Consider the following 27,203-nt stretch of genomic DNA (forward strand, 5'->3'; position numbering starts at 1 on the left):
GCGGATGAGTGATGAATGGAGTGCGGTCTGTCCACACCTCCCGCAGCCTCCCACCCAAGGTTTCCCAGTGTCTCCTTTTTCGTTTGTTAGTTTGTTTGTTTGTTTTGAGATGGAGTCTCACTCTGTCGCCCAGGCTGGAGTGCAGGGGTGCAGTCTCGGCTCACTGCAACCTCTGCCTCCCAGGTTCAAGTGATTCTCTTGCCTCAGCCTCCCAAGTAGCTGGGATCACAGTTGCGTGCCACCACACCCAACTAATTTTTGTATTTTTAGTAGAGATGGGGTTTCACCGTGTTGGCCAGGCTGGTCTTGAACTCCTGACCTCAAGTGATCTGCCCACCTCGGCCTCTCAAAGTGCTGGGATTACAGGCGTAAGCCACCACACCTGGCTTAGCTGTCTACTTTTGGTTTGTCATCTCCATAGTCCTCATCCTCTTGGCTCATCAGAGCAGGAGGGGCTTCCCTAGGAGGCGATGTTATTCATCCATAAAAAAGAATAAAGTACTGACATGTGCTGCAACAAAGATGAGCCTTGAAAACATCACGCTGAGTGAGAGAAGCCAGACACAAAAGACCACACATTGTATGATTCCATTTATATGAAATATCCACAATAGGTCAAACCATAGACACAGAAAGTTGATTCATGGTTGCCAGGGGCTGGGGAGGGGGGAATAGGGAGTTTCTGCGAATGGGTGTGGGATTTCTTTTCGGGGTGGCAAAACCATTCTGGAGGTAGACAGGGATGGCTGCACAACTTTGTGAATATACGGAAAACCACTGTGAAACTGTACACATTTAAAAGATGAATTTTATGGTACGTGAATAGTATCTCAATAAGCCTCTTATTAAAGATTTTTCAGGATTAAAATGTCTAAAAACACTCCAGGGGTAGAAAAAAGAGCAATGATGACACGAAAAGGTGGAGAAACCCTAACCTAGCACCTGCACATAGGGAGCATCAAATACACACTTTAGTGGTGTTCTTTTCATTATTATTACAGATCTGTAACCTCTTAACTGAAGCCCTTGGGACCAAGTATGTTTCTGAATTCAAAATTGTTTGGCTTTTAGAAAGATAATGTGGTGTGCATACATATAACATCCCCAGCAAGGTTTGGGACAGCGCCCAGGAAACCAACACGAAAATTTCTGCAAGGAAACAGATGCACGTTCACAATGAGTGAAACAAATAAGGAAGCTAGGTCCTCACTCTCTGCTGTGGTTTGAGTGTGTGCCCTAAAGTTCGTATGTTGGAACCTTAATTCTCCATGCAACAGTGTTGAGAGATGGAATCTTTCCTGAGGCCTCTGCCCTCATGAATGGATTCATGCTGTTATTGCAAAATAGTGTTCCTGATAAAGGAATGAGTTTAGCTTCTTTCTCTTCTCTCTCTCTAGCTCTCTTGACCTTCTGCCCTCCACCGTGGGATGATACAGCAAGAAGACCCCCACCAGATGCAGCCCCTTGAACTGGACTTCCCAGCCTCCAGAACTATGAGCCAAATGAATTTCTTTTCTTTATAAATTCCTCAGTCTCAGGTATTCTGTTGTAGTAGCACAAAACTAAGACACTGCCCAGTATACCAGCTACATGTGACTATCAAGCCCTTGAAACGTGGATAGTCTGAAATGAAATGTGCTCAGCCTGGCATGGTGGCTTACACCTGTAGTGCCATCTACTTGGGAGGCTAAAGCAGAGGGTCCCTTGAGCCCAGGAGCTCGAGACCGCAGTGAACTATGACCACGCCACTGCATTCCAGCTTGGGCAATAGAGTGAGACCCTGTGTCTTAAAAACAAAATAATAAAGGCTGGCACCTGTAATCCCAGCACTTTGGGAGGCCAAGGCAGGCGGATCATGAGGTCAGGAGATCAAGACCATCCTAGCTAACACGGTGAAACCCCATCTCTACTAAAAATACAAAAAATTAGCCGGGGGTGGTGGCGGGCGCCTGTAGTCCCAGCTACTCAGGAGGCTGAGGCAGGAAAATGGCGTGAATCCAGGAGACGGAGCTTGCAGTGAGCTGAGATTGCACCACTGCACTCCAGCCCAGGCGACAGAGCGAGACTCCATCTCAAAAATAAATAAATAAATAAAATAAAATAAAAAATAAAATAATAGTGTTGTGAACGTAAACTACTCATCAATTTCAAAGACTTAGTATGAGAAAAATAAAAATAAATCATTTCTATATTGATTACAGATGTAATTATAATATTTTAAATCTTGGGTCAAATAAACTAGATCGCTAAAATTAGCTTTGCCCGCTTCTTGCCGCTTTCTTGGATGTGGCTACTAGGAAATGTTGAAATGCACACATGGCTCACCTTTGTAGCTTCAATTCTATTTCAGTTGGACGGTGCCCCTCTAAGGAAGTTTGCCTCAGCTCAAGGCAGATGTGTCCTCAGATGACTTTGTTTCAAATTTATTTAAAACAAAGGCTGGGTGTGGTGGCTCATGCCTGTAATTCCAGCACTTTGGGAGCCCGAGGAGGATGGATCACTTGAGCCCATGAGTTCAAGACCAGCCTGAGCAACATAGTGAGACCCTGTCTCTATAAAAAAATTAAAAAATTAGCCAGCCAAGGTGGCACATGCCTCTAGTCCCAGCTATTCAGGAGGCTGAGGCAAGAGGATCTATTCAGCCCAGGAGGTCAAGGCTGCAGTGAGCTGTGATCAAACCACTGCACTCCAGCCTGGGCAAGAGACTGAGACCCTATTTCGAAAAACAAAGAAAGAAAAAAAATTTGTTTTTTGCTTTCAGAGCTTTTGGATTTCAGGGTTGAATTGCAATTGCTAGATCAAAGACCTAGCCTGTGAGCCTGGAGAATCAGGGCCAAGAAGGACAGGGCGGGCACCCCTCTCCCCAGCACCCCGCGGACAGCAGGCTCTACGCCCAGGACTGGTCTAACCGCCACTGCCTCGCGGTCATCCCCCTGCAGCCACCCTTCCCAGAGTCCTTTGCCTAGGCCACCCCAGGCTTTTTGGCAGCCCTGCTGGGCCACTTGTCTTCAGGTCTGCCAGGGGGAGGTAGGGAGGAGGTGGGAGGAGGGCGTGCAGAGGCGGCCTGGGCTGGGCCAGAGCTCGGGGTGCTGAGCGTGTGACCAGCTGTGAGCAGAGGCCAGCCATGGCCAGCCCGGGGCTGCTGCTCCTGCTCTTACTGATGGCACTGCTACCGCTGGAGTCCTATTTGCTGCCTGGACTGGACACTGCCGAAAGTAAAGCCACCATTGCGGACCTGATCCTGTCTGCGCTGGAGAGAGCCACCATCTTCCTAGAACAGAGGCTGCCCGAAATCAACTTGGATGGCATGGTGGGGGTCCGGGTGCTGGAAGGTAAGTGAGCCCCAGTTCCCCTGGCTGGACACTGGGAAGCTAGCTCTCAGCTTTGTCCTCTGCCCTGCTCTGTACGCCTGGGACCCGGCAGCCTCCTGGCCCCAGAATAGCCTGCCTCGGCTATAAGGAGAGAAGAGGCCAGGGGCTGGCTCTTACTGGGGGCTGTGGCCCAGCTAAGTGTAACGCAATTTTTTAGAAGTAGAAAAGATTTAAAGGCAACATGGGAAGGGATTTGGGAATTATCTTTTTCTCAGATATGATATGATATGTCAAATGATCCATTTGACAGCCCCTCCTGACTCACCACGAACAAGGGGAGCAGGGAGAGTGCTCCGCAAACAGATATTTGTGATGCGCATGTTTGTGTGCGTGCATGCGTGTTTGTGTGTGTGTGATGTGCGTGTGTGTGTGTGCATGCATGCTTGTGTGTGTGTGTTTGCCTTGGCCTGTCTCCAGCCCCCTTCTTGGGGATCTTATAGCTCTCAAAGCTAAACAAACACTTGACTGTTTTTGCAGAACCTTCAGGAGACTTTGGCTCCTCCCCTTGAGGGAGGTGGCTGTGGACAAAACTTAGGACCCTCAAGATCCAATTCCAACCCGGCTTCCTCCACTTCCAGCCAAAGTCTCTAATTTTTTTTGTATTTTTAGTAGAGACGGGTTTTCACCGTGTTAGCCAGGATGGTCTGGATCTCCTGACCTCGTGATCCGCCCGCCTCCGCCTCCCAAAGTGCTGGAATTATAGGCGTCAGCCACCGCGCCCAGCCAAGATGCGGTTTTACCATGTTGGCCAGGCTGGTCTTGAACTCCTGGCCTCAAGTGATCCACCTGCCTCGGCCTCCCAAAGTGCTGGGATTATAGGCATGAGCCACCATGTCCGGCCCACTTTCTGTTTATTGTTATTACGTTATAATACATAATTATACAACTCACCATAATGTAGAATCAGTGGAAACCCTGAGACTATTTTCCTGCAACTAGATAATCCCATCTGGGGGTGATGGGAGACAGTGACAGATCATCGGGCATTAGATCCTCATAATCTAATATGTGCAACCTAGATCCCTCATATGTGCAGTTCACAACAGGGTTCGCACTCCTGTGAGAATCTAATGCAGCCACTGATCTGACAGGAGGCAGAGTTCAGGCGGTAAGGAGAGGGAATGATGGGGAGTGGCTGTAAATTACAGATGAAGCTTTCCTCACTCACCCACCACTCACCTCCTGCTGTGCGGCCCCATTCCTAACAGGCCATAGACCAGTACTGAACTGGGGGTTGGGGACCCCTGTCCTGTTGGACTTTGTAAACCCAGTGCAATCACAGGAGGAGACACTCTGACACACGGGGAACCTCTCCCTGTTAGCACTCCCAAGTCTGTACTTCTTCCCTGTGGGTTTGCCCACAGAGGGGACTGAGCACAGGGGGCGTGACAGAGCTGGTTGCCCTGGAGGACATCCTTAGCATCCTTCTTAACCTAGCCCATCCTCCCTAACAAGGTTCCTACCTGACGGCAGCTGCCCTACTTCATCCCTCGCCCTCTCAGCCCTGTATGGATGCTCTCACTCACATCGCCCCAGTTTCTGGCCATCTCTGGATCTTCACCATTCTCTCCCACCCCAACAAAGCCACTGCTAGCCCACAGGATACCCCTGTGGGAATTAGAAAAAGGCACTTCCTTCCTGAAGTCACTTGACAGCCATCTGCTGGGAAATTGTCTTACTACATATACAAACCCACGATCCGAATGTGTGTTGCCCTTGTGCAGTGCACAATCTGCTCAACTGTACACAGTGGTTCTCTACCCTGCAACCTTTCTCTGGCCATCCAACAAGAAAGTATCTGAGTCAAGGATGTGAGGATTTGAACCTCAAGTATCAAGGATTTGAACCTAGGCCCGCCTCCAGAAACCAAGCTCTCAGCCACCACCTTCTACCACTCTGACACCCATTCTCATTGCCCAGATCACCCCCACTCTGGCCTCATTTCCAGTCAGCTCAGTAAATCCTTCCCCTCTGAGTGCTGGAGAAGCCAGAGAGGTTCCCAGGAAGCATTAGACTTTGGGGCAATTTTTTTTTTCCCTATTCCAAGGCAAAAAAAAAAAAAAAAAAAAAAAAAAAAAAAAGTCCCAATTCCAAATAGTAGAATGAATTAACTCCGATCCCTTCCAGAGCAGCTAAAAAGCGTTCAGGAGAAGTGGGCCCAGGAGCCCCTGCTGCAGCCGCTGAGCCTGCGCGTGGGGACGCTGGGGGAGAAGCTGGAGGCTGCTATCCAGAGATCCCTCCTCTACCTCAAGCTGAGTGACCCCAAGTACCTAAGAGGTGAGCACACGTGGGGTGTCCCATTCCCTCAGGAATAGTGCCTCTGGGGATATTGACTGAAATAACCCAGTGTGGGCTCTCCTGGGGCTAGGCTGGGCTGGGAAAGTCCGTAACCAACTTCGACCTGTCTGCCGAACAAGCCACAGACAAGCCCTGGGGACGTGCGGTCATCCTTGACTTCAGACTCTCATGGGCTCTCCCACCCACACAGAGGGGTGTGGAGTAGGCACGGTGTCTACTCTCAAGCATTCAGTGCATGCGCAAGCTGGAGGTCCCAGTCCTGGACCAGAGCGGAGGGGCTGGGCTGTCCCAGAGGGGAGAGTGTCCAAAAGGCAATGCGACCCTTTGCATAGCAAACAGTAGTGTCCCATATCACCAAATTATATTAATCCACTTCATTAAATGTCAGTAAAAATTCCTGAAGTTGTCCACACTCTATTTTTCAAAACAGTGGGGTTTATCTCTCTCATGCCTTATGAGCACTGAGAGTCTGTCCTCACTAGCTCAGAGTGACTCTGCAAAAGGTCCCATCTAATAAGTCTGGCTGAGTTGTTCCTGGATGGCAAGGGTGGGACACAAATAACCAGCCCGTCATGCTGCTCCAACCCTGTCTCCCCTGCTCCCCGCTCCCATCAGATGTGTGGGGGTCAGCGGGCAGGTAGCCAGGCCATGCTTCACGCTCACATGGCAGTCCAGCAGCGGGCAGGTAGCCAGGCCATGCTTCACGCTCATATGGCAGTCCAGCCACAGAGACCATAGCCCAGGCTGACCTTTCCAGTGTTGAGGTCCCCACCCTCTCCCAGGCCTGGTCCCTAACACTGTCCCCACCTCTGTCGTCTTAAAGATGCCTATGACTGGGCACCTGTTTAGTTAAGAGCTCCACTTTCTCACCAAACCGAAGGGGTCTACTAATATCACCTCTCCGCTAATCCCACCTTCCCACTTGTTGTTGTTGTTGTTGTTTTGAGACACAGTCTCACCCTGTTGCCCAGGCTGGAGTGCAGTGGTGCAGTCTCAGCTCACTGCAACCTCTGCCTCCTGGGTTCAAGTGATTCTCCTGCCTTAGCCTCTCAAGTAGCTGGGACTACAGGCACCCGCCACTATGCCCAGCTAATTCTTTTTCTTTTTCTTTTTTTTTTTTTTTTGAGAAGGAGTCTTGGTCTGTTGCCCAGGCTGGAGTACAGTGGCGCAATCTCAGCTCACTGCAAGCTCCACCTCCCGGGTTCACACCATTCTCCTGCCTCAGCCTCCTGAGTAGCTCCTTCTCCAAACCCCCAGGGCTGAAGCCAGGGGTTTGTGCAGACCCAGGTGCAGCTCCCCAGAAATTAGCCGGTGGCACCCACCACCACGCCCGGCTAATTTTTTATATTTTTAGTAGAGACGGGATTTCACTGTGTTAGCCAGGTTGGTCTTGAAATCCTGACCTCAAGTGATTTGCCCGCCTCGGCCTCCCAAAGTGCTGGAATTATAGGCGTGAGCCCTATCGCAAAAAAAAAAAAAAAAAAAGCCGATCATAGCTCACTGCATTCTCCAACTTCTAGACACAAGCAACCTTCCTGCCTCAGCTGGGACTACAGGTGCACACCACCACAACTGGCTACTTTTTTCATTTTTGTGGAGACAGAGTCTTGCTATGTTACCTAGGCAGGTCTTGAACTTTGGGCCTCAGGCGATCTTCCTTCCTTAGCCTCCCCCAGTGCTGGGATGACAGGTGTGAGCCCTGTGCCTGGGAAACTACCCCTTTTCTTTATCTGGGTCTTCCATGGGATGCAGTGGGTTTAGTCAAATCCCGTCCCAACACTGTTCCTATTGATTAGGGGAAAAAATGGTTTTATAAGAGAAAGGAGCTTTCTTGAGTGTTTCAAACCCAGTCTGGAGCCAGGAGACAGGGCTTAGAGCCCTGAACTGCACCTGCCAGGGGGCAGAGCTGCCGGAGGGGGTGGGGACACCAGGGTGGCCCACTGCTCCTGGATCACCCCCACAGCCTGCCCCACCTATCTGTCCTCTCTGCCAGAGTTCCAGCTGACCCTCCAGCCCGGGTTTTGGAAGCTCCCACATGCCTGGATCCACACCATCGCCTCCTTGGTCTACCCCACGTTCGAGCCCCAGGACTCGTTCTCAGAGGAGAGCAGCGACACGTGCCTGGTGCAGCTGCTGGGAACCGGGTGGGCCCTGCACTTGCCCTATTTGCTGGAAACCCAAACGCACTCATTCTCAGCTGGCCCTGTCCCGCTCCTCCTTCTCCAGGGCTGAAGCCAGGGGTTTGTGCAGACCCAGGTGCAGCTCCCCAAAGCTGCCGGGCTCTGCCCTCTCCCACTCTCGCAGGGTGCCCCTTGCTCCAGCCGCCCACTGGCCTCCCACGCCACAGCGGGTCTTCCAGCAGCCACAGCTGAACACACCACCTCCAGGTCCCAGGACAAATTCCAAATTCCCCTCCACCCTTCCAAGTCCCCAGGCCCCTAGACGCCTCTTTTCAGACTCTCCAAGGCTCCCTCCCACTTCAAAGACTTTGCTCCCCCACCCCACCCACCCCACCCCTTGGGCCTCAGGAAGTCTGCCCATCCCCCAGGGTTGGCGCCAGCATCCTACCTCCAAACCCCATCCTACCTCCGAACCCAGCACACAGCAGACCTCCCGTGAGAGGTCTTACAGCCACAGATGCAATTTACATTTGTATTATGGGCCTGTCCCCATCCCCAGTGAGGATGCAGGTCCGGAAAGGCAGGACTGAGCCTAGTTGAGCTCCTCATTTTATCCTGGTACTTGGTGGGCTTGGAGCAACACCCCAGGGCAGCCCTGGGCACAGGTGCCCATGGGCAAAGTGGGCAGCAGGTGCCCAGGCCGCATCCTCTCAGCATCCTTCAGAGCAGTGCTTGGGCCAGGACACAGCTGAGCTCACGGAGGCATTAGGCCCCAGCCAAGGACTCCTGCTTTTTTAAAAATTTTTATTTAATTTTTTTTTGAGACAGAGTCTCACTCTGTCATCCAGGCTGGAGTGCAGTGGTGTGTTCTTTCTCGGCTCACTGCAACCTCTACCTTCCAGGTTCAAGCAATTCTCGTGCCTCAGCCTCCTGAGTAGCTGGGATTACAGACGTGCACCACCACACCTGGCTAATTTTTGTAGTTGCATGTGTATTTTTTCTTTTCTTTTCATTTATTTATTTTTTATTTATTTTGAGATGGAGTCTCACTCTGTCTCCCAGCCTGGAGTGCAGTGATGCGATCTCAGCTCACTGCAACCTCTGCCTCCCAGATTCAAGTGATTCTCAAGTGATTCTACCTCAGCCTCCCGAGTAGCTGGGATTACAGGTGTGTGTCACCATGTCCAGCTAATTTTTGTATTTTTAGTAGAGACAGGGTTTCACCATGTTGGCCAGGCTGGTCTTGAACTCCTGACCTCAGGTGACCTGCCTGCCTCAGCCTCCCAAAGTGCTGGGATTATAGGTGTGAGCCTCCGCGCCCGGCTGGTGCAGGAGGAATAAGCATGTTGGGCCCAGATTCCAAGTGGTCTGGATTCAAGGACCCACTGTTTAGGGCTGGAAAAGATGTGATTTGTCCCAGGGAGCAAGAGGAAGTTTCAGCCTTGGCAGCTTCCTCAACCCCGGGATAGCTCTAGCATCATCTTTCCTGTGCTAGGGCAGCCAGATTTAGCAAATGAAGATGCAGAACTGCTGTATTTTCTCTGGCAACCCCCATGCCCAGCTGGGTGTCTGGAATCTACCGGGAGTTCCAACAACTACAACTGGGGGGCTGGATCGCAACCTGGGAAGACACAGGGTGGGGTCAGTGCTCCATCCTTAACAGCTTGGAACCACTTTCCCCCAGGACGGACAGCAGCGAGCCCTGCGGCCTCTCGGACCTCTGCAGGAGCCTCATGACCAAGCCTGGCTGCTCGGGCTACTGCCTGTCCCACCAAATGCTCTTCTTCCTCTGGGCCAGAATGGTGAGTACCCAGGGAGCCCCGCCATGCCAGGGGAAGGGGAAGGAAAAAGGAAAAGGGGCGGCCAGACGTGGTGGCTCACGCCTGTAATCCCAGCACTTTAGGAGGCCGAGGCGGGCAGATCACTTGAGGCCAGGAGTTCAAGACCAACTGGGCTTGGCCGGGCGCGGTGGCTCAAGCCTGTAATCCCAGCACTTTGGGAAGCCGAGACGGGCGGATCACAAGGTCAGGAGATCGAGACCATCCTGGCTAACACGGTGAAACTCTGTCTCTACTAAAAAAATACAAAAAACTAGCCGGGCGAGGTGGTGGGCGCCTGTAGTCCCAGCTACTCGGGAGGCTGAGGCAGGAGAATGGCATGAATCCGGGAGGCGGAGCTTGCAGTGAGCTGAGATCCGGCCACTGCACTCCAGCCTGGGCGACAGAGCGAGACTCTGTCTCAAAAAAAAAAAAAAAAGACCAACTGGGCCAACATGGTGAAACCCATTTTATATTAAAAATACAAAAATTAATTAGCTGGGCGTGGTGGTGCACACCTGTAATCTCAGCTACAAGGGGAGGCTGAGGCAGGAGAATCGCTGGAACCCGGGAGGTGGAGGTTGCAGTGAGCGAGATCACGCCATTGCACTCCAGCCTGGGCAATAGAGCAAGACTATCTCAAAAAAAAAAAAAAGAAAAGGAAAAGAAAAAAGAAAGAAAGAAATGAAAAGGGGCTTGTGGCAATGTAATTTTGTCTGCTACATACCAGGAAAATAAGCAGAGTTTTGGATTTGTACTTGGGACTTCAGGAGGCAGAAGTAGGGCCCCTGCCATACTTCTGCTGTGTAACTGAGCCGATTTGGGGTCTGACATTTGGGGTTCTGTTGGGCCGGTGAAACAGATAGCTTTGCCTGCTGAACTGGACTGCAGGGCATCAGAAAAACGCAATGAGAGAAACAAAGAGAGAATAAAAGAGAATCATCAGAAAGAACTCTGCAAACAAAAACGAATGAGGCTAGGCACCGTGGCTCACGCCTGTAATCCCAGCACTTGGGGAGGCCGAGGTGGGTGGATCACTTGAGATTAGGAGTTCAAGCCCAGCCTGACCAACAAGGTGAAATCCCGTCTCTACTAAAAATACAAAAATTAGTTGGGCGTGGTGGTGTGCACCTGTAATCCCAGCTACTCAGGAGGCTAAGGCAGGAGTATCACTTGAACCAGGGAGGCAGAGGCTGTAGTGGCTGACATCATGCCACTACATTATTCTCATATATATATATACACACACACACATATATGTGTATATAAGCCACTATATATACAAATGCTACTTTCTATATATACACATATTAAAAATATAAAATAAAGAACTATATATATAGTGGCACATATATAGTGGCATATATGTGTGTGTGGCATATATATATAAATATATATGCCACTATATATTTTTTTCTTTATATATATACCACCATATATACACACACACCACTATATATATATATACACACACACCACTCTCTCTCTCTATATATATATATATGCCACTATATATTTTTTCTTTTTTCTTTTTTTTTTTTTTTTTTTGAGACAGAATCTCACTCTGTTGCCCAGGCTGGAGTGCAGTGATGTAATCTTGGCTCACTGCAACCTCTGCCTCCTGGATTTAAGCAATTATCTGCCTCAGCCTTCCAAGTAGTTGGGATTACAGGCACGTGCCACCATGCCCAGCTAATTTTTGTACTTTTAGTGGAGATGCGATTTCACCATGTTGGCCAGGCTGGTCTTGAAATCCTGACCTCGTGATCCACCCGCCTCAGCCTCCCAACGTGCTGGGATTACAGGCATGAGCCACCACGCCTGGCCATATAAATTTCTTCATACAGAAAAGTAGGGTTCATTGTCTTTATTTTTTAAAAAAATGTGATTCAGTGTCCAGAAATTCTTAGCTGAGGGGACACTCTCTTTTTTTTTTTTTCCAACAGAATTTAAAAATGATTATTTCTCTGCAAGCTGTGACAGACCAATATTTTTATAAATACAATAAAAACCATATTACAAGGGAATGATTTTGATCATCAGATTCAACAGGTGGAAAGTCACTCTGACCACTGCTGCAGAAGTGTCTAAAGTCTGCCGTCGACTCCTATTCTTTTCTCCCAGTGTAGGGAGTGACCAGCCCGGTTCTTGGCCCACGCTTTGAGTAGCACTGAAGCTGCCCGCGGGGTCAGGCTGGTTGTAGATGGCATTGCCTCCCCGCAATCGGTCATACAGCACCTCCTAGTGGCCCAGGCCTCACACTGGGCACTTCCCAGCTGTGTCATCCACCCACAGGAGAGCCCCTCTGGTGCAGTTTCTAGCAGCCTCACCCTTTCCTGATAAAAACTCTTGAGGCTCAGAAAGGTTGCTTTAGCAAACCAAGATCACACAGCTCCTAAGCGGCAGAGCTGGATCTCGAACCCAGCTCTCTCTGATGAAGGAGCCCCAGCAGGCTGGGGGTGTGCATGGGGAAGAAACACTGCAAAAAGGAGAAAAAGACCTGCCCTAAACACAGCCCCTTGCAAGACCGTCTCAGAACTGCAAGACTTTCCCATAGCAGGGCATGTGTCTGTCATCTGCACCACTGACTCCTTTGTCTTTGGGTGTTTGTCTCCCCAGAGGGGATGCACACAGGGACCGTTCCAACAGAGCCAGGACTATATCAACCTCTTCTGCGCCAACATGATGGACTTGAACCGCAGAGCTGAGGCCATCGGATACGCCTACCCTACCCGGGACATCTTCATGGAAAACAGTATGGCCAGCATTCTGCCCCAGGGACAAAGGAGCAGGGTGTCCCTCCGCCAACACACACACACACAGAGTTGCCAGATTAAGCAAGTAAAAATACAGAGTGCTCAGTTAAATCTGAACTTCAGATAAGCAATGAATCCATTTTTGGTATAAGTTTATCCCAAATATTTCATGGGTTATACTAATACTCAAAAATTATATTCATTGTTTATCGAAAACCCAAATATAACTGGGCATCCTGTATTTCACCTGCCACTGTGCGACAGCTTCCTGGCCCCAAAGGCTGCCCCAGTGACTAAGCTCTACACAGATGGACCAGGTGACTGGCAGATAGACCCGCAAAGTCATATGGATGAGTCAGACAGGGAGCGCTTGGGTGGCTTCTCGCTGGCTGGGGTGTCCAAACCCCTCCACTGACCCTGACTTTGGAGCAGCCCGGACCAAGACCCTCAGTGGGAGGTGGGACACAAGCGTGGGAGCCCCTAGTTGCTCAGGCAAAGGCTCAAGCTGCCTCCTTCCAGGCCCTGCATTGAACGCCCACCTCCTAGTGCTGCCTAACCCAGGCAGATGGAGGCAGGTGGTACCGTGGCAGCCCTGGGGAGTGGGAGGAGGTGGGCCTGGGGAGCGGGCCTGGGGAGCAGGTCTGCAGAGGGCCCCCGTCTTTACTTCCAGTCATGTTCTGTGGAATGGGCGGCTTCTCCGACTTCTACAAGCTCCGGTGGCTGGAGGCCATTCTCAGCTGGCAGAAACGGCGGGAAGGATGCTTCGGGGAGCCCGGTGAGCCGCGCTGCTGCCCTGGCTAAGAGCGGGGACAGTGGGGGGTCGGGGGCAGCACTGGGTTTCTAGGCCAGGTGTGGAAACAATGCATTGATGTTAAGGTTGGTGAGGGATTTGTAATCTGCAGGTGCACACACACACAGACATGTGTGCACACAAGTAGAAACAGGCTCAGAGCTTTGGAAGCCAAAATGTGGCAAGACAGGAGCCCGTCTTATTGGAAGGTGTTGGCCCCTGCAGCTGCATTAACAAGCCCATTTGTATTGTACTGTTTTTATGCTGGAGATAAAGACAAACCCAAGACTGGGTGATTTATAAAGAAAAAGAGGTTTAATGGACTCACCGTTGCACATGGTTGGGGAGGCCTCAAAATCATAGTGGAAGGCAAAAGGCACGTCTCACATAGCAGCAGACAAGAGAGAATGAGAAGCAAGCACAAAGGGAAATCCCTTATAAAACCATCAGATCTTGTGAGACTTATTCACTACCATGAGAACAGTATGGGGGAAACGGCCCCCATGATTCAATCACCTCCCACCAGGTCCCTCCCACAGCACCTGGGAATTATGGGAGCTACAATTCAAGATGAGATTTGGGTGGGGACACAGCCATACCATATCACCATTCATTCAGCAAGTACATATTGAGCACCTACTAATGTGCCAGACACCATCTAGGCTCTAGGAAAAACCAGAGCCCCGAGGAAAAGAAACATAAATCACCTGAACAAACCAAGAAGTGAAATAATTGCACATTCTAGTAAGAGCTATAAAGGAGATGACAGGGTGAGGAAGAAAAGAACTCCAGGGAAGGCTCTCCAGGTGGGTGGTCAGGGACAACTACATGGCAGGAGGTGACGGAGCAGAGGGTGGAGAGGCAGAGGATTCAGCCACTTCCTAGCCGGGTGACACTGGACAGCTGGTCCCTTTGGAATAAGCTGCTTCACCCCTCTGAGTCTCAATTTCCCTGTCTGTAAATAAATGAGCAGAGTAATCCCGACCTTCCTGAGCTGCAAGGAGAGTCGCTGTGACACATTTGAAGCCGCACAGCCTCTGCCAGGCATAGGGCAGCTCCCAGGAAATGTTAGTGTCCTCATTAGAAGCTCGGGATGCTCCAAGAAGCAAAAGCTTTTGAAATAAGATGGTGTGTTTTTAAAACGGAGTTTATACAATGAAGATTCTTAGGCCCCCAGACCTATAGCTTCGCCAGGTTGAGGATGCGGCTATGGAAGTTGCATTTTTGGCTTTACTATTATTCTCAATAGACACGTAATAATTGTAAATGTTTATAGGGTACAGAGTGATATTTCCACACATGTATACAATATGTAATGAGCAGATGCATCACCTCAAACATCTGTCATTTCTTTGTGTTGGGAATGTTCCAAATTCGCTCTTCTAGCTATTTGAAAATACACAATAGGCTCATGCCTTATAATCCCAGCACTTTGGGAGGCCAAGGCAGGTGGATGGCTTGAGCTCAGGAATTAGAAACCAGCCTGGCCAACATGGCAAAACCCCATCTGTACTAAAAATATCAAAAAAATTAGCCGGGTGTGGTGGCGCACGCCTATGCTCCTGGCTACTTGGGAGACTGAGGTGGGAGAATCACTTGAGCCCCAGGAGGTCGAGGGGTGCTGTAAGCCATGACTGCACCACTGCACTTCAGCCTGGGTGACAGAGCGAGATACTGTCTTAAAAAAAAAAAAAAAAAAAAAAAAAAAAAAAAAAAAACCATGCCACAAATTGTTGTTATTTGCAATCACCCTATAGTGCTATGAAACGGTACCACTTATTCCTCCTCCTGGCCATACTAGTGCATCGTCTAACCAACCTCTGGTTATCTCTTCTCCCCTATCCCCCTCCCCACCTCTAGTAATCACTATTCAACACTGCCCTTCTTTTTTTTTTTAGAGATGGAGTTTCGCTCTGTCACCTAGGCTAGAGTGCAGTGGCGCTATCTCAGCTCACTGCAAACTCCACCTCCCAGGTTCAAGCCATTCTCCTGCCTCAGCCTCCCGAGTAGCTGGGACTACAGGTGTATGCCACCATGCCCAGCTAATTTTCGTATTTTTAGTAGAGACAGGGTTTCACCATGTTGGCCAGGCTGGTCAGGATCTCCTGACCTCAAGTGATCCACCTGCCTCAGCCTCCCAAAGTGCTGGGATTACAGGTGCCCTGACTCAACACTCCACTTCTATGAGATCAATTTTTGTAGCTTCCACATACGAGGAAGGACATGCAACATTTATCTTTCCATGCCTGGCCTACTTCAATTAATATAATGTCCTCCACGTTCATCGATGTTGCTATGAATGAAATAATTTGGTTATTTTTATGGCTAAATAGTATTTCATTAGGTCTGTATACCACATTTTCTCTGTCCATTCATCTGCTGATAGATACTCACGTTGCTGCATCTTGGCTACTGTGAATAGTGCTGCAATAAACACGGAGGTGCAGATGTCTCTTCAACATACCAATTTCCTTTCCTTTGGATAAATACCCAGTAGTGGTATTTATCCAAGTCCTAGTTTTAGCTTTTTGAGAAGTCTCCATATTGCTTTCCATAATGTCTGTACTAATTTACATTCCCATCAAGAGTGTGTAAGAGTTCTCCTTTCTCTACATCTTTGCCAGCATTTGTTATTTGTTTTTTGTTTTTTGTTTTCTTGTTAGACACGGTCTCACTGTCACCCAGGCTGGAGTGCAGTGGTGCAATCTCAGCTCACTGCAACCTCTGCCTCCCGGGTTCAAGAGATTCTCCAGCCTCAGCCTCCTGAATAGCTGAGACTACAGTGGGAGCCACCAACACCTGGCTAATTTTTGTATTTTTTATAGAGACGAAGTTTCACCATGTTGCCAAGGCTGATCCCTAACTCCTGAGCTCAAAGTGATCCACCAGCCACGGCCTCCTAAAGTGCTGGGATTAGAGGCGTGAGGCACCGCACTTGGCCATTTTTTTGTCTTTTTGATAGTAGTCATTTTAACAGGTGTGAGATGCTATCTCATTGTGATTTGATTTGCATTTCCCTGATGATTAAGGATGCTGAGCATTTTTCAGACCTGTTGGCCATTTGTATGCCTTCTTTTGAGATGTCTATGCAGCTTATTTGCCTTTTTCCTTTTTTTTTTTTTTTTTTTTTTTCAGACAGTCTCGTTCTGTCACCCAGGATGGTGTGCAGTAGGACAATTTCGGCTCACTGCAACCTCCACCTCCCGGGTTCAAGTGCTTCTCCTGCCTCAGCCTCCCGAGTAGCTGGGATTACAGGCACCCACCACCACCATGCCCAGCTAATATTTGTATTTTCAGTAGAGACAGGGTTTCTCCATGTTGGCGAAGCTGGTCTTGAGCTCTTGGTCTCAAGTGATCTGCTCACCTCGACCCCCCAAAGTCCTGGGATTACAGGAGTGAGCCGCCGCACCTGACCTTGTTTTGTTTACTATAGCCTTGAAGCATATTTTGAAGTCCAGTAATAATATTCCTCCAGCTTTGTTCTTTTTCCTTAGGATTGCTTTGGCTATTTGGGGTCTTTTGTGGTTCTATATAAATTTTAGGATTTTTTTTTTCTATTTCTGTGAAGAATGTCATTGGTATTTTGATTCAATCTGTAGATCACTTTGGTAGTATGGATATTTCCACAATATTAAGTCTTCCAATCCATAAACACGGGAAGTCTTTTCATTTTTTGTGTGCTCTCTTTAATTTCTTTTATCAGTGTCTTTTACAGTTTTCCTTGTAGAGATCTTTCACCTCCTTGGTTAAATTTATTCCTGGGTATTTTGTTTTTAGCTCTTATAAATAGGATTACATTCTTGATTTCTTCTTCTGCTAGTTCATTATAGGTGTATAGAAATGCGGCCGGGTGTGGTGGCTCAAGCCTGTAATCCCAGCACTTTGGGAGGCCGAGACAGGCGGATCACGAGGTCAGGAGATCGAGACCATCCTGGCTAACACGGTGAAACCCCGTCTCTACTAAAAAATGCAAAAAACTAGCCGGGCGAGGTGGCGGGCGCCTGTAGTCCCAGCTACTCGGGAGGCTGAGGCAGGAGAATGGCGTAAACCCAGGAGGCGGAGCTTGCAGTGAGCTGAGATCCAGCCACTGCACTCCAGCCTGGGCGATGGACCAAGACTCTGTTTTTTTTTTTTTTTTTTTTTTTTTTTTTTTTTTTTTTTTTTTTTTTTTTTGAGACGGAGTCTTGCTCTGCCACCCAGGCTGGAGTGCAGTGGCCGGATCTCAGCTCACTGCAAGCTCCGCCTCCCGGGTTCACGCCATTCTCCTGTCTCAGCCTCCCGAGTAGCTGGGACTACAGGCGCCCGCCTCATCGCCCGGCTAGTTTTTTGTATTTTTTAGTAGAGACGGGGTTTCACCGTATTAGCCAGGATGGTCTCGATCTCCTGACCTCATGATCCACCCGTCTCGGCCTCCCAAAGTGCTGGGATTACAGGCTTGAGCCACCGCGCCCGGCCGACTCTGTTTTTTTTTAAAAGAAAAAAAAAAGACATGCTACTGATTTTTTGTATGATTGTTCTGTATTCTGCAACTTTGTTGAATTCATTTATCAGTTCTAAGAGTTTTTTTGGTGGAGCTTTTAGGGTTTCCTGTCTATCAGATCATGTCACCTGCAAACAGGGATAATTTGACTTCCTTTTTCATTTAGATGCCCTTTTTTGTTTCTCTTGCTTAACTGCTCTGGCTAGGATTTCTAGTACTATGTTGAATAAAAATGGTGAAAGTAGGTGCTCTTGTGTTGTTCCACTTCTTAGAGGAAAAGCTTTCATCTTTTCCTCATTCAGTGTAATGTTGGCTGTGGGTTTGTCATATATGACCTTTATTATATTGAGGTACATTCCTTCTACACCTAACATATTGAGAGATTTATCATGAAGGGATGTTAAATTTCATCACATGCATTTTCCTGCATCTATTAAGATGATCATATGATTTTTGTTTTTCATTCTATTGGTGTAATGTGTCATATTTATTGATTTACATATGTTGAACAATCCTTGCATCCCTGCAGTAAAGTTCCCTTGTTCATGATGAATGATTTTTTTTTTTTTAATGCAAAACATTCAATTACTTACTGGAAGTGGTCAAAGTAGGAAAGCCATGAATGATTTTTAATGTTTTGCTGGGTTTGTTTTGCTAGTATTTTGTTAAGGATTTTTGCAGCTAGGTTCACCAGGGAAATGGGCCTATAGTGTTGTTGTTGTTGTTGTGTCCTTGTTTGCTTTTAGTGTTGGGGTAATGCTGAACTTGTAGAATGAGTTTGGAAAAATTTCCTCCCCTTCAATTTTCTGGAAGAGACTGAAAAGAATTGGTATTTGTTCTTTAAATATTCGGTAAAATTCATCAGTGAAACTGTCGGGTCCTGGGCTTTTTGTTTTGGGGAGACTTTTTATTACACATTCAATCTCATTACTCATAACTGGTCTGTTCAGGTTTTTTTTTTTTTTTTTTGAGACGGAGTCTTGCTCTGTCGCCCAGGCTGGAGAGCAGTGGCCGGATCTCAGCTCACTGCAAGCTCCGCCTTCCAGGTTTACGCCATTCTCCTGCCTCAGCCTCCCGAGTAGCTGGGACTACAGGCGCCCACCACCTCGCCCGGCTAGTTTTTTGTATGTCTTTAGTAGAGACGGGGTTTCACCGTGTTAGCCAGGATGGTCTCGATCTCCTGACCTCGTGATCCACCCGTCTCGGCCTCCCAAAGTGCTGGGATTACAGGCTTGAGCCACCGCACCCGGCCAGTCTGTTCAGGTTTTCTATTTCTTCTTGGTTCAATCTTGGTATGTTGTATGTGTCCAGGAATTTATCAATTTCCACTAGGTTTTCTTTTGTTTGGAGACAAAGTCTCGCTCTGTTGCTCAGGCTGGAGTGCAGTGGCGCAATCTCAGCTCACTGCAACCTCCGCCTCCCAGGTTCAAGTGATTCTCCTGCCTCAGCCTCCCAAGTAGCTGGGATTACAGGCGCCCACCACCACACCTGGCTAATTTTTGTATTTTTAGTAGAGACAGGGTTTCACCATATTGACCAGGCTGGTCTCGAACTCCTGACCTCAAGTGATATACCCACCTCAGCCTCCCAAAGTGCTGGGATTACAGGCATGAGCCACCATGCCCGGCACACTCCACTAGGTTTTCTGATTTGTTGTTTATAATAGCCTCTAATGATCCTTTGTATTTCAGTGGGTATCAGTTGTAATATTTCCTTTTTCTTTCTGATTTTATTTACTTGAGTCTTTTTTTTTCTTAGTCTAGTTAATAATTTATCTATTTGTTGATCTTTCTTAAAAACCAACTTTTTGTTTCATTGATCTTTTGTATTGTTTCTTTAGTCTCTTATTTATTTCTGCTCTGATCTTTACAATTTATTTCCTTCTACTAGTTTGGGGCTTGATTTGGTCTTAATTTTCTAGTTCCTTGAGATGTATTGTTGGTTCGTTATTTGAAATCTTTCTGCTTTTCTGATGTAGGCATTTATTGAAGTAAATTTCCCTCTGAATACTGCTTTTGCTATATATCCCATAGGTTTTGGCATATTGTGTTTCTTCTTTTTTTTTTTTTTTGAGACAGAGTCTCGCTCTGTCGCCCAGGCTGGAGTGCAGTGGCGCGATCTCGGCTCACTGCAAGCTCCGCCTCCTGAGTTTATGCCATTCTCCTGCCTCAGCCTCCCGAGTAGCTGGGACTACAGGCGCCCACCACCTCGCCTGGCTAGTTTTTTGTATTTTTTAAGTAGAGACAGGGTTTCACCGTGTTCACCAGGATGGTCTCGATCTCCTGACCTCGTGATCCACCCGTCTCGGCCTCCCGAAGTGCTGGGATTACAGGCTTGAGCCACCGCGCCCGGCCGGGATATTGTGTTTCTATTTTCACTTGTGTTAAGAAATTTTTAAGTGTTCTTCCTAATTTCTTCATTTGCTCATTGGTCATTCAGGAACATGTTGTTTAATTTCCCTGTATTTGCACAATTTTGAAAGTTCCTCTTGTTATTGATTTCTAGTTTTATTCCATTGTGGTCAGGAAGATACTTGCTATGATTCAAATTCTTTTAAATTTGCTGAGACTTGTTTTTTGGCCTAACATATGGTCTATTTTGGAGACTGTTCCATGTGCTGATGAGAATATATATTCTGCAGCAGTTAGAGAAAATGTTCTGTAAATGTCTGTTAGATTCATTTGGCCTCAAGTGCAGTTTAAATTCAGTGTTTTGTTGAGTTTCTGTCTAGATGATCTGTCCAATGCTGACAGCAAGGTGTCGATGTCCTCAGCTATTATTGTACTGGAGTCTATCTCTCCCTTTATATCTAATAACATTTGCTTTAGGGTTCTCCAGTGTTTAATACATGTATTTTTAGAATTGTTATGTCCTCTTGCTAAATTAATTCTTTTAACATTATATAATGACCTCCTTTGTCTCTGTTTACAGTTTTTGACTTCAAGTCTGTTTTATCTAAGTATAGCTACTCCTTCTCCCTTCTGGCTTCCACTTATGTGGAAGATCTTTTCTCACCCTTTCACTTTCATCCCATAGTGTCTTTACCAGTGAAGTGAGTTTCTTGTAGGCAGCACACAGTCGGGTCATGTTCTTTTCATTCATTCAGCCAGTCTATGTATCCTTTCAGTAGGGGGTTGAATCAATTTGCATTCAAGGTTATTATTGGCTTGTGAGGAATTACTCCTATCATTTCATTAATTGTTTTCTGGTTATCTTCTATATCCTTTGATTTTCTTCTTCCTTTCTTCTTGTTATCACTGCTATTTGGTGCTTTTCTCTAGTGATAGTTTTGCTTCTTTTCTCTTTCTCCTTTCTGTTTCTCCTCTACCAGTAACTTTTACACCTTTCCATGTTTTCATGTTAGTGATTATTGTCTTTTTCTTTTCAGATGTAGGATTCCCTTGAGTACTTCTTCTAAGGCCAGTCTAGTGGTGATGAATTCCCTCAGTTTTTGCTTGTCTTGGAGGGACTTACATTTTTTTTTTTTTTTTTTTTTTTTTTTTTTGAGGCGGAGTCTCGCTCTGTCACCCGGACTGGAGTGCAGTGGCCGGATCTCAGCTCACTGCAAGCTCCGCCTCCCGGGTTTACGCCATTCTCCTGCCTCAGCCTCCCGAGTAGCTGGGACTACAGGCGCCCGCCACCTCGCCCGGCTAGTTTTTGTATTTTTAGTAGAGTTTCTAAACTCTACTAAAATAGAGTTTTTAGTAGAGTTTAAAATATTTCCTTTTTAATATGCTCCTTTAATATGCCCCAGTTTACACCTGTTGTCTTGGAGCCACTATGAAGAGTGCCCTCTTTCCTCCAAAGCATCCTGGTTATGACAACCAGGATGGAGCTTGAGCCACCGCGCCCGGCCAGGGACTTACATTTTTAACAAGCACCTCCAGTGGTTCTGTTGGTGGGTGTCTGGGGAACCACTAAGTTTGGGAAACCATCAGTAGATGACAAGTTTAGGCTTGAGCCACCGCGCCCGGCCAGGGACTTACATTTTTAACAAGCACCTCCAGTGGTTCTGTTGGTGGGTGTCTGGGGAACCACTAAGTTTGGGAAACCATCAGTAGATGACAAGTTTAGGCTATGCAAAAGGATCTGCAGACAGGTACAGATGGAAACTTCTGGAATAGCCTCAAGTTTCAAGAGAAGACCTAATTTCCTTGAAATGTTATTGGGGCAGGAGGTTTAGTGAGTAACATTTAAAAATTCACCTTGAGACCAGTTGCAGTGGGTCACACATATAATCCAGTACTTTGGGAGGCCAAGGCTGGAGGCTCACTTGAGCCCAGGAGTTCAAGGCCAGCCTGGGCAACATAGCGAGATCCCATCTCTACCAAAACAAAAAAAAATTTTTTTAATAGCTGGACATGGTAGTTCATGCCTGTAGTCCCAGCTACTTGGTAGGCTGAGGCAGCAAGGATTGTGTGAGCTCAGGAGTTTGAGGCTGCGGTGAGCTATGACTTTGCCACTGTACCCGGCCTGGCCAATAGCATGAGACCCTGTCTCTAAAATAAAATAAAAGAAATAAAAAGAAATAAAAACATAAAAAATAAAAATCTCTCTTGAGAAGTTCAACTTTTGCTCTTCTCCCAGATGCCGAAGATGAAGAATTATCTAAAGCTATCCAATATCAACAGCATTTTTTGAGGAGAGTGAAGAGGCGAGAAAAACAATTTTCAGGTAATGAAAATACCCAAGGGAGTTTCTTGACATGAAACTGAGATATCCTAGCAAAACAGAGGCCTGTATTTATTCTCTGCTATGGAAGAAAAGCACTTGGCATCATCAAAGGGGCACTAATCAGAGGGCCTTCATGTTTGGGAGGTGGAAGGGAGGCTGGGGGTCACTGATGGCCTCCTCTTAGAAAGGAGGGAGACAGGCCGAGTGCGGTGGCTCACGCCTGTAATCCCAGCACTGTGGGAGGCCAAGGCGGGTGGATCACCACCTGAGGTCGGGAGTTCAAGACCAGCCTGACCAACATTGAGAAACCCTGTCTCTACTAAAAATATAAAAATTAGCCAGGCATGGTGGCGCATGTCTGTAATCCCAGCTACTCAAGAGGCTGAGGCAGGAGAATCGCTTCAACCTGGGAGGCGGAGGTTGCGGTGAGCTGAGATCGCGCCATTGCACTCCAGCCTGGGCAAAAAGAGCAAAACTCTGTCTCGAAAAAAAAAAAAAAAAAAGAAAGTGGGGAGACAGCCTGGGCAACATGACAAAACCCTGTCTCTACTAAAAATACAAAACTTAGCCGGGAATGGTGGCACACACCTGTAGTCCCAACTACTCAGGAGGCTGAGGCATGAGAATTACTTAAACCCAGGAGGTAGAGGCTTCAGTGAGCTGAGATCGCACCACCGCACTCCAGCCTAGGTGACAGAGCAAGACCCTGTCTCAAAAAAAAAAAAAAGAAAGAAAGTGGGGAGTCCAGAGATACTGTCTTTGGTTAAAGGAGCATACAAGAGAAGTTTCCATTGTTAAAAATCACAATAGTAACCCTTCTAAGTCAAGATCTGGTCAGGAAAATAGAACCTGCATCAGGAACTTCAACAGAGGGAATTTACTAGAGGAAACTCATCTCAGAGGTGTTGTAAGAGCTGAAAACAGAAAAGGGGGAAAAACCCAGAGATTTTACTGTTGCAGGAAGCCACTACCCTCCCTAGAGCTGGAGAATGGCAGGAAGAGGCCGTGTTAACAGAGCCTGCAGGGGCTGAACAAGGAGGAGACAGAGAGAGGAAGGGAGAAATAGTCTGGCTTCTCCCCTCATTCCACCTGCACCTCCTGTTGGTTGAAACCAGTAGGCAAGGCATCCTGGGAAATGTGGTTTAGAGGGGTCTGTGTGCTGGAGTTTGCAATAAGGAAAGGCAGAGAAAGGACCCAAAAGCCAATGAATGGGCAAGTGACCAGAACAGTTTTGGTGGCCACACAGCCTAGTGCTCCCAGAGCTGCCCCAGTTTACACCTGTTGTCTTGGAGCCACTATGAAGAGTGCCCTCTTTCCTCCAAAGCATCCTGGTTATGACAATAAACTGTATGGTCAGTTTGCCAATGTAGAGAAAGTGAGAACTACTGAGACTCTGACTGCTGGGAAGGGAAGAAAGGCAAGAAATAACATGGAAGAAAGGGAAGGAGGGAGGGACATAGGAAGGGAGGAACCAAGAAGAAAGAGAGGATTTTGATTTCAATTTTTCATTAATAAAAAATAAATAAGCCAGGCACGGTGGCTCACGCCTGTAATCCTAGCACTTTGGGAGGCCAAGGCAGGTGGATCACCTGACGTCACAAGTTCGAGACCAGCCTGGCCAACATGGTGAAATCCCATCTCTACCAAAAAACCAAAAATTAACCAGGCGTAGTGGCGCATGCCTGTAGTCCCAGCTACTTGGGAGGCTGAGACAGGAGAATCGCTTGAACCCAGGAGACGGAGGTTGCAGTGAGCTGAGATTGTGCCACTGCACACTACCCTGGGTGACAGAGTGAGACTCTGTCTCAAAAATAATAATAAAAAAATAAAATAAAGTAAAAATTAAATAACCACGGGCAAAAGCAGGAAGGGATATGGAATAGCCAGTTCACAGAGTAGATGTCCAACATATGTGGGTATATGATTCCAGTAACTAAACGTCTCTCCATCAACCCCACTACGGCCTGATCATCCGCCTACAGGTGGACAGGACAGAGGAGTGAAAGCAGAAATCCAGTGAGTCAGTTTCGCAGCTGCCACCAAAGCTCAGGCACAAGGGAGAAAAGTTCCCAGGAGACTTCCAGAGGCCTCTACCCTAGCTAGGCTTTCCTGACACAGAGGGGCTGGGGCTGCCTATGGCTGGGGTGGTAGGGGCCTGCTGTGTACTACCTGGTCAGCTGCCTGTCCCCAGAGTCAGACAGCCTAACACGAGAACTGTCCCAGGGACTGGAGCGGAAGACGCAGAAATTCCAGAGTCCAAGGCCTTTCCTGAGGCACCTCCAGGTTGACCAGCAGCCTAGAAAACTGCCCGGCAGGGGTGTGCTCATTCTTGCACTTATGACACAAGCCCATGCAGCAGGAGGCAGCTGGTGTAGAGACTAGGAGCACAGGGTTTGAGGTCAGGTTGTGTGGGTTCGAGTTCCGCTTCTGCCTCTTACTTGCTGTGAAAGTCACACAACCTCTCTGAGCCTCATTTTCCTCATCTGTAAAATGGGCACCAAACTGTTGGGGGCTAATAACTGATCATCATGCAAAGCCCTCCCCATTGTATGTGGCATACAGTAGGCCACCAAGAGGCATGAACTGCCAGGGTTAGTCATTCAGCACCTTGAAATCTGCATTCTCCCTCCCTTCAAGGGACCTGGCTGGGGTCCCCTCCCCTTCCCAAAGTCTCTGGGTAGGGAAGAAAGAATTCCTGGGTCCCTCCCACAAGCGGATAGATTGTGAGACTAGAGGAGTGCAGCCCACTTTGAGCTCAAAGAACTAACTATATCTAAGGGTTATTATCTCAGGCAAGTGCTCAGGCCTGAGACGCTTGACTCCATGAACCGTGAGGTCACATGGGACCAGGCAGTCACAGGCAACTAAGAGGAAGACGGTTGGGGTCAGAAAATGAGCTGTGGAGTCACCAGGGCCGGAGGCTCAGCTCGGCTACCCGAGCCTCAGTTTCCCCATCTCAGAAGGTCTTACACAGGACCTGGGACAGGATTCTGGTGCCTGTGCTTTATTGAGATAGGTAAGTCAGGGAAGCAGGCCAAGCCAGGCAGGAGCTGGACAGGATGCGGTCTCAAGTCAGATCCCCCCTCAGGGATGGGAGGGGAGCCTTGGAGCATAAATTGCACCACAGAGGCATCCCCCTGGGACAAGGTGGCAGGCTTTTGTATCCCTGTATTGGTAAGTTATTTGGGAGGGACATACCTCCCAGAAAAGGGAGCCCTTAGTGGCTGGTGGAAGGGCACCCGGCCCAGCAAAAGGGGCCTAAGGGAGCACAGAAGCACCCACTCAGTGTCTTGCAAGTTGCCTGAAACGGTATCTGCAAAGCACTTTTTTTTTTTTTTTTTTTTTTTTTGAGACAGAGTCTCGCTCTGTTGCCCAGGCTGGAGTGCAGTGGCGCGATCTCGGCTCACTGCAACCTCTGCCTCCTGGGTTCAAGTCATTCTCTTGCCTCACCCTCCGAAGTAGCTGAGACTATAGGTGCTTGCCACCATACCTGGGTAATTTTTGTATTTTTTTAGTAAAGACAGGGTTTCATCATGTTGCTCATGCTGGTCTCGAACTCCTGATCTCAAGTGATACGCCCACCTCAGGCTCCCAAACTGCAGGATTACAGGCGTGAGCCACCGCGCCTGGCTGAAACGCACTTTCAATGGGACTGTGTTGATTAAAAGGCCAACGTTCTTGCCACCCAGCACTCACAGGCATTCTCTTCCCACAGATGGCTGCTCCTCCCACAACACAGCCACAGCGGTGGCAGCGCTGGGTGGCTTCCTATACATCCTGGCAGAATACCCCCCGGCAAACAGAGAGCCACACCCATCCACACCGCCACCACCAAGCAGCCCCTGAGACGGATGTTTCCACGCCTGCTGCCTGGAGGAGGAACAGACCCCTTCAGTCCTCATCCCTTAGATCCTGGAGGGCATGGCTCACATCCTGGGAAGCAGACATCTGGAAGCAAAGCCACCCTGACACCCCATCTTGGAAGCCCTGAGTACGCAGGACCAGGGTAGGTGGGGGCCGGGAGGGACTCAGGTGTGAATAGATGAATAAAGTTTGACTGCAACTGACCTAGGGTTGAGTCGTTTCTCAGCCTTGAGGACAACCTTGGACAACCTCTTGGTCTGTTTCAACTTTCCAGTCCCACTCAACACAAATTCTTTTTTCTTTGCTTTCTTTATTTTTTTTTAATTAATAGATAGGTCTCACTCTGTCACCCAGGCTCACTGCAGCCTTGAACTCCTGGGCTCAAGCCATCTTCCCATCTCGCCTCCTGAGTAGCTGGGACAACAGGTGTGTGCCACCATGCCAAGCTAATTTTTAAATTTTTTGTAGAGATGGGGTCTCACTATATGGACCTGGCTGGTCTCGAACTCCCGGCCTCAAGCGATCCTCTTGCCTTGTCCTCCCAAAGTGCTGGGATTACAGGCATGAGCCACTGCACCCAGCCACAAATTCTAAAAAGACCCATAAACTGGTATCTTAAAGGCTATTTGTTCAGGTATCAAATATGGTATCTTTCCTAGTGGGAGAAGGAAGGGTCTTGGAAAAGAATAGTTCAGGTCATGAGCCAGAACTCAAGAGATGACCATGAAAGGCAGCACATACTCATTTTTACATCCTGAGCACAAAACTCTGCCGTATCATTACACTGCCTCATGAGGCCATCATGTCATTTTACAAAACACAGTATAGCGTAGCGGTTGATGGTGGGGTTCTGTGGCCAGGCTGCCTGAATTCAAGTCCCAGCTGTGTGTGTCCTTGAGCAAAGTCACCAACTTCTCTGGGACTCAGTTTTCTCATCAGTAAAATTGGGATAATAATAACAACTACCGTGGCGGGGCACAGTGGCTCGCCCCTATAATCCCAGCACTTTGGGAGGCTGAGGTGGGAGGATCAC

General features: G+C 48.1%; 1 protein-coding gene across 1 annotated transcript; it reads left to right on the top strand.

Moving 5' to 3' along the window:
• The first annotated feature begins 2,887 nt into the window (after positions 1 to 2,887).
• C20H16orf89 (chromosome 20 C16orf89 homolog) lies at positions 2,888 to 26,373 on the top strand. Its single transcript, XM_010353875.2, has 8 exons — positions 2,888 to 3,332; positions 5,499 to 5,648; positions 7,663 to 7,813; positions 9,474 to 9,591; positions 12,226 to 12,361; positions 13,033 to 13,137; positions 22,220 to 22,306; positions 26,022 to 26,373. Exons 1-8 carry the CDS (start codon positions 3,125 to 3,127, stop codon positions 26,150 to 26,152), a joined length of 1,086 nt encoding a protein of 361 aa, XP_010352177.2. The 5' UTR covers positions 2,888 to 3,124; the 3' UTR covers positions 26,153 to 26,373.
• The last annotated feature ends 830 nt before the right edge of the window (positions 26,374 to 27,203 follow it).

Source organism: Rhinopithecus roxellana, chromosome 20 (genome assembly GCF_007565055.1).
Source record: "Rhinopithecus roxellana isolate Shanxi Qingling chromosome 20, ASM756505v1, whole genome shotgun sequence".
In the NCBI taxonomy this organism is placed as follows: domain Eukaryota; kingdom Metazoa; phylum Chordata; class Mammalia; order Primates; family Cercopithecidae; genus Rhinopithecus; species Rhinopithecus roxellana.

Excerpts from the sequence above, each read along its gene's own strand:
- C20H16orf89 (XM_010353875.2), top strand. The coding sequence starts at position 3,125 with ATGGCCAGCCCGGGGCTGCTGCTCCTGCTCTTACTGATGGCACTGCTA. Across the intron at positions 9,592-12,225 it reads TCTTCCTCTGGGCCAGAATG|AGGGGATGCACACAGGGACC; the intron begins GTGAGTACCCAG and ends TTGTCTCCCCAG. Across the intron at positions 22,307-26,021 it reads GCGAGAAAAACAATTTTCAG|ATGGCTGCTCCTCCCACAAC; the intron begins GTAATGAAAATA and ends CTCTTCCCACAG.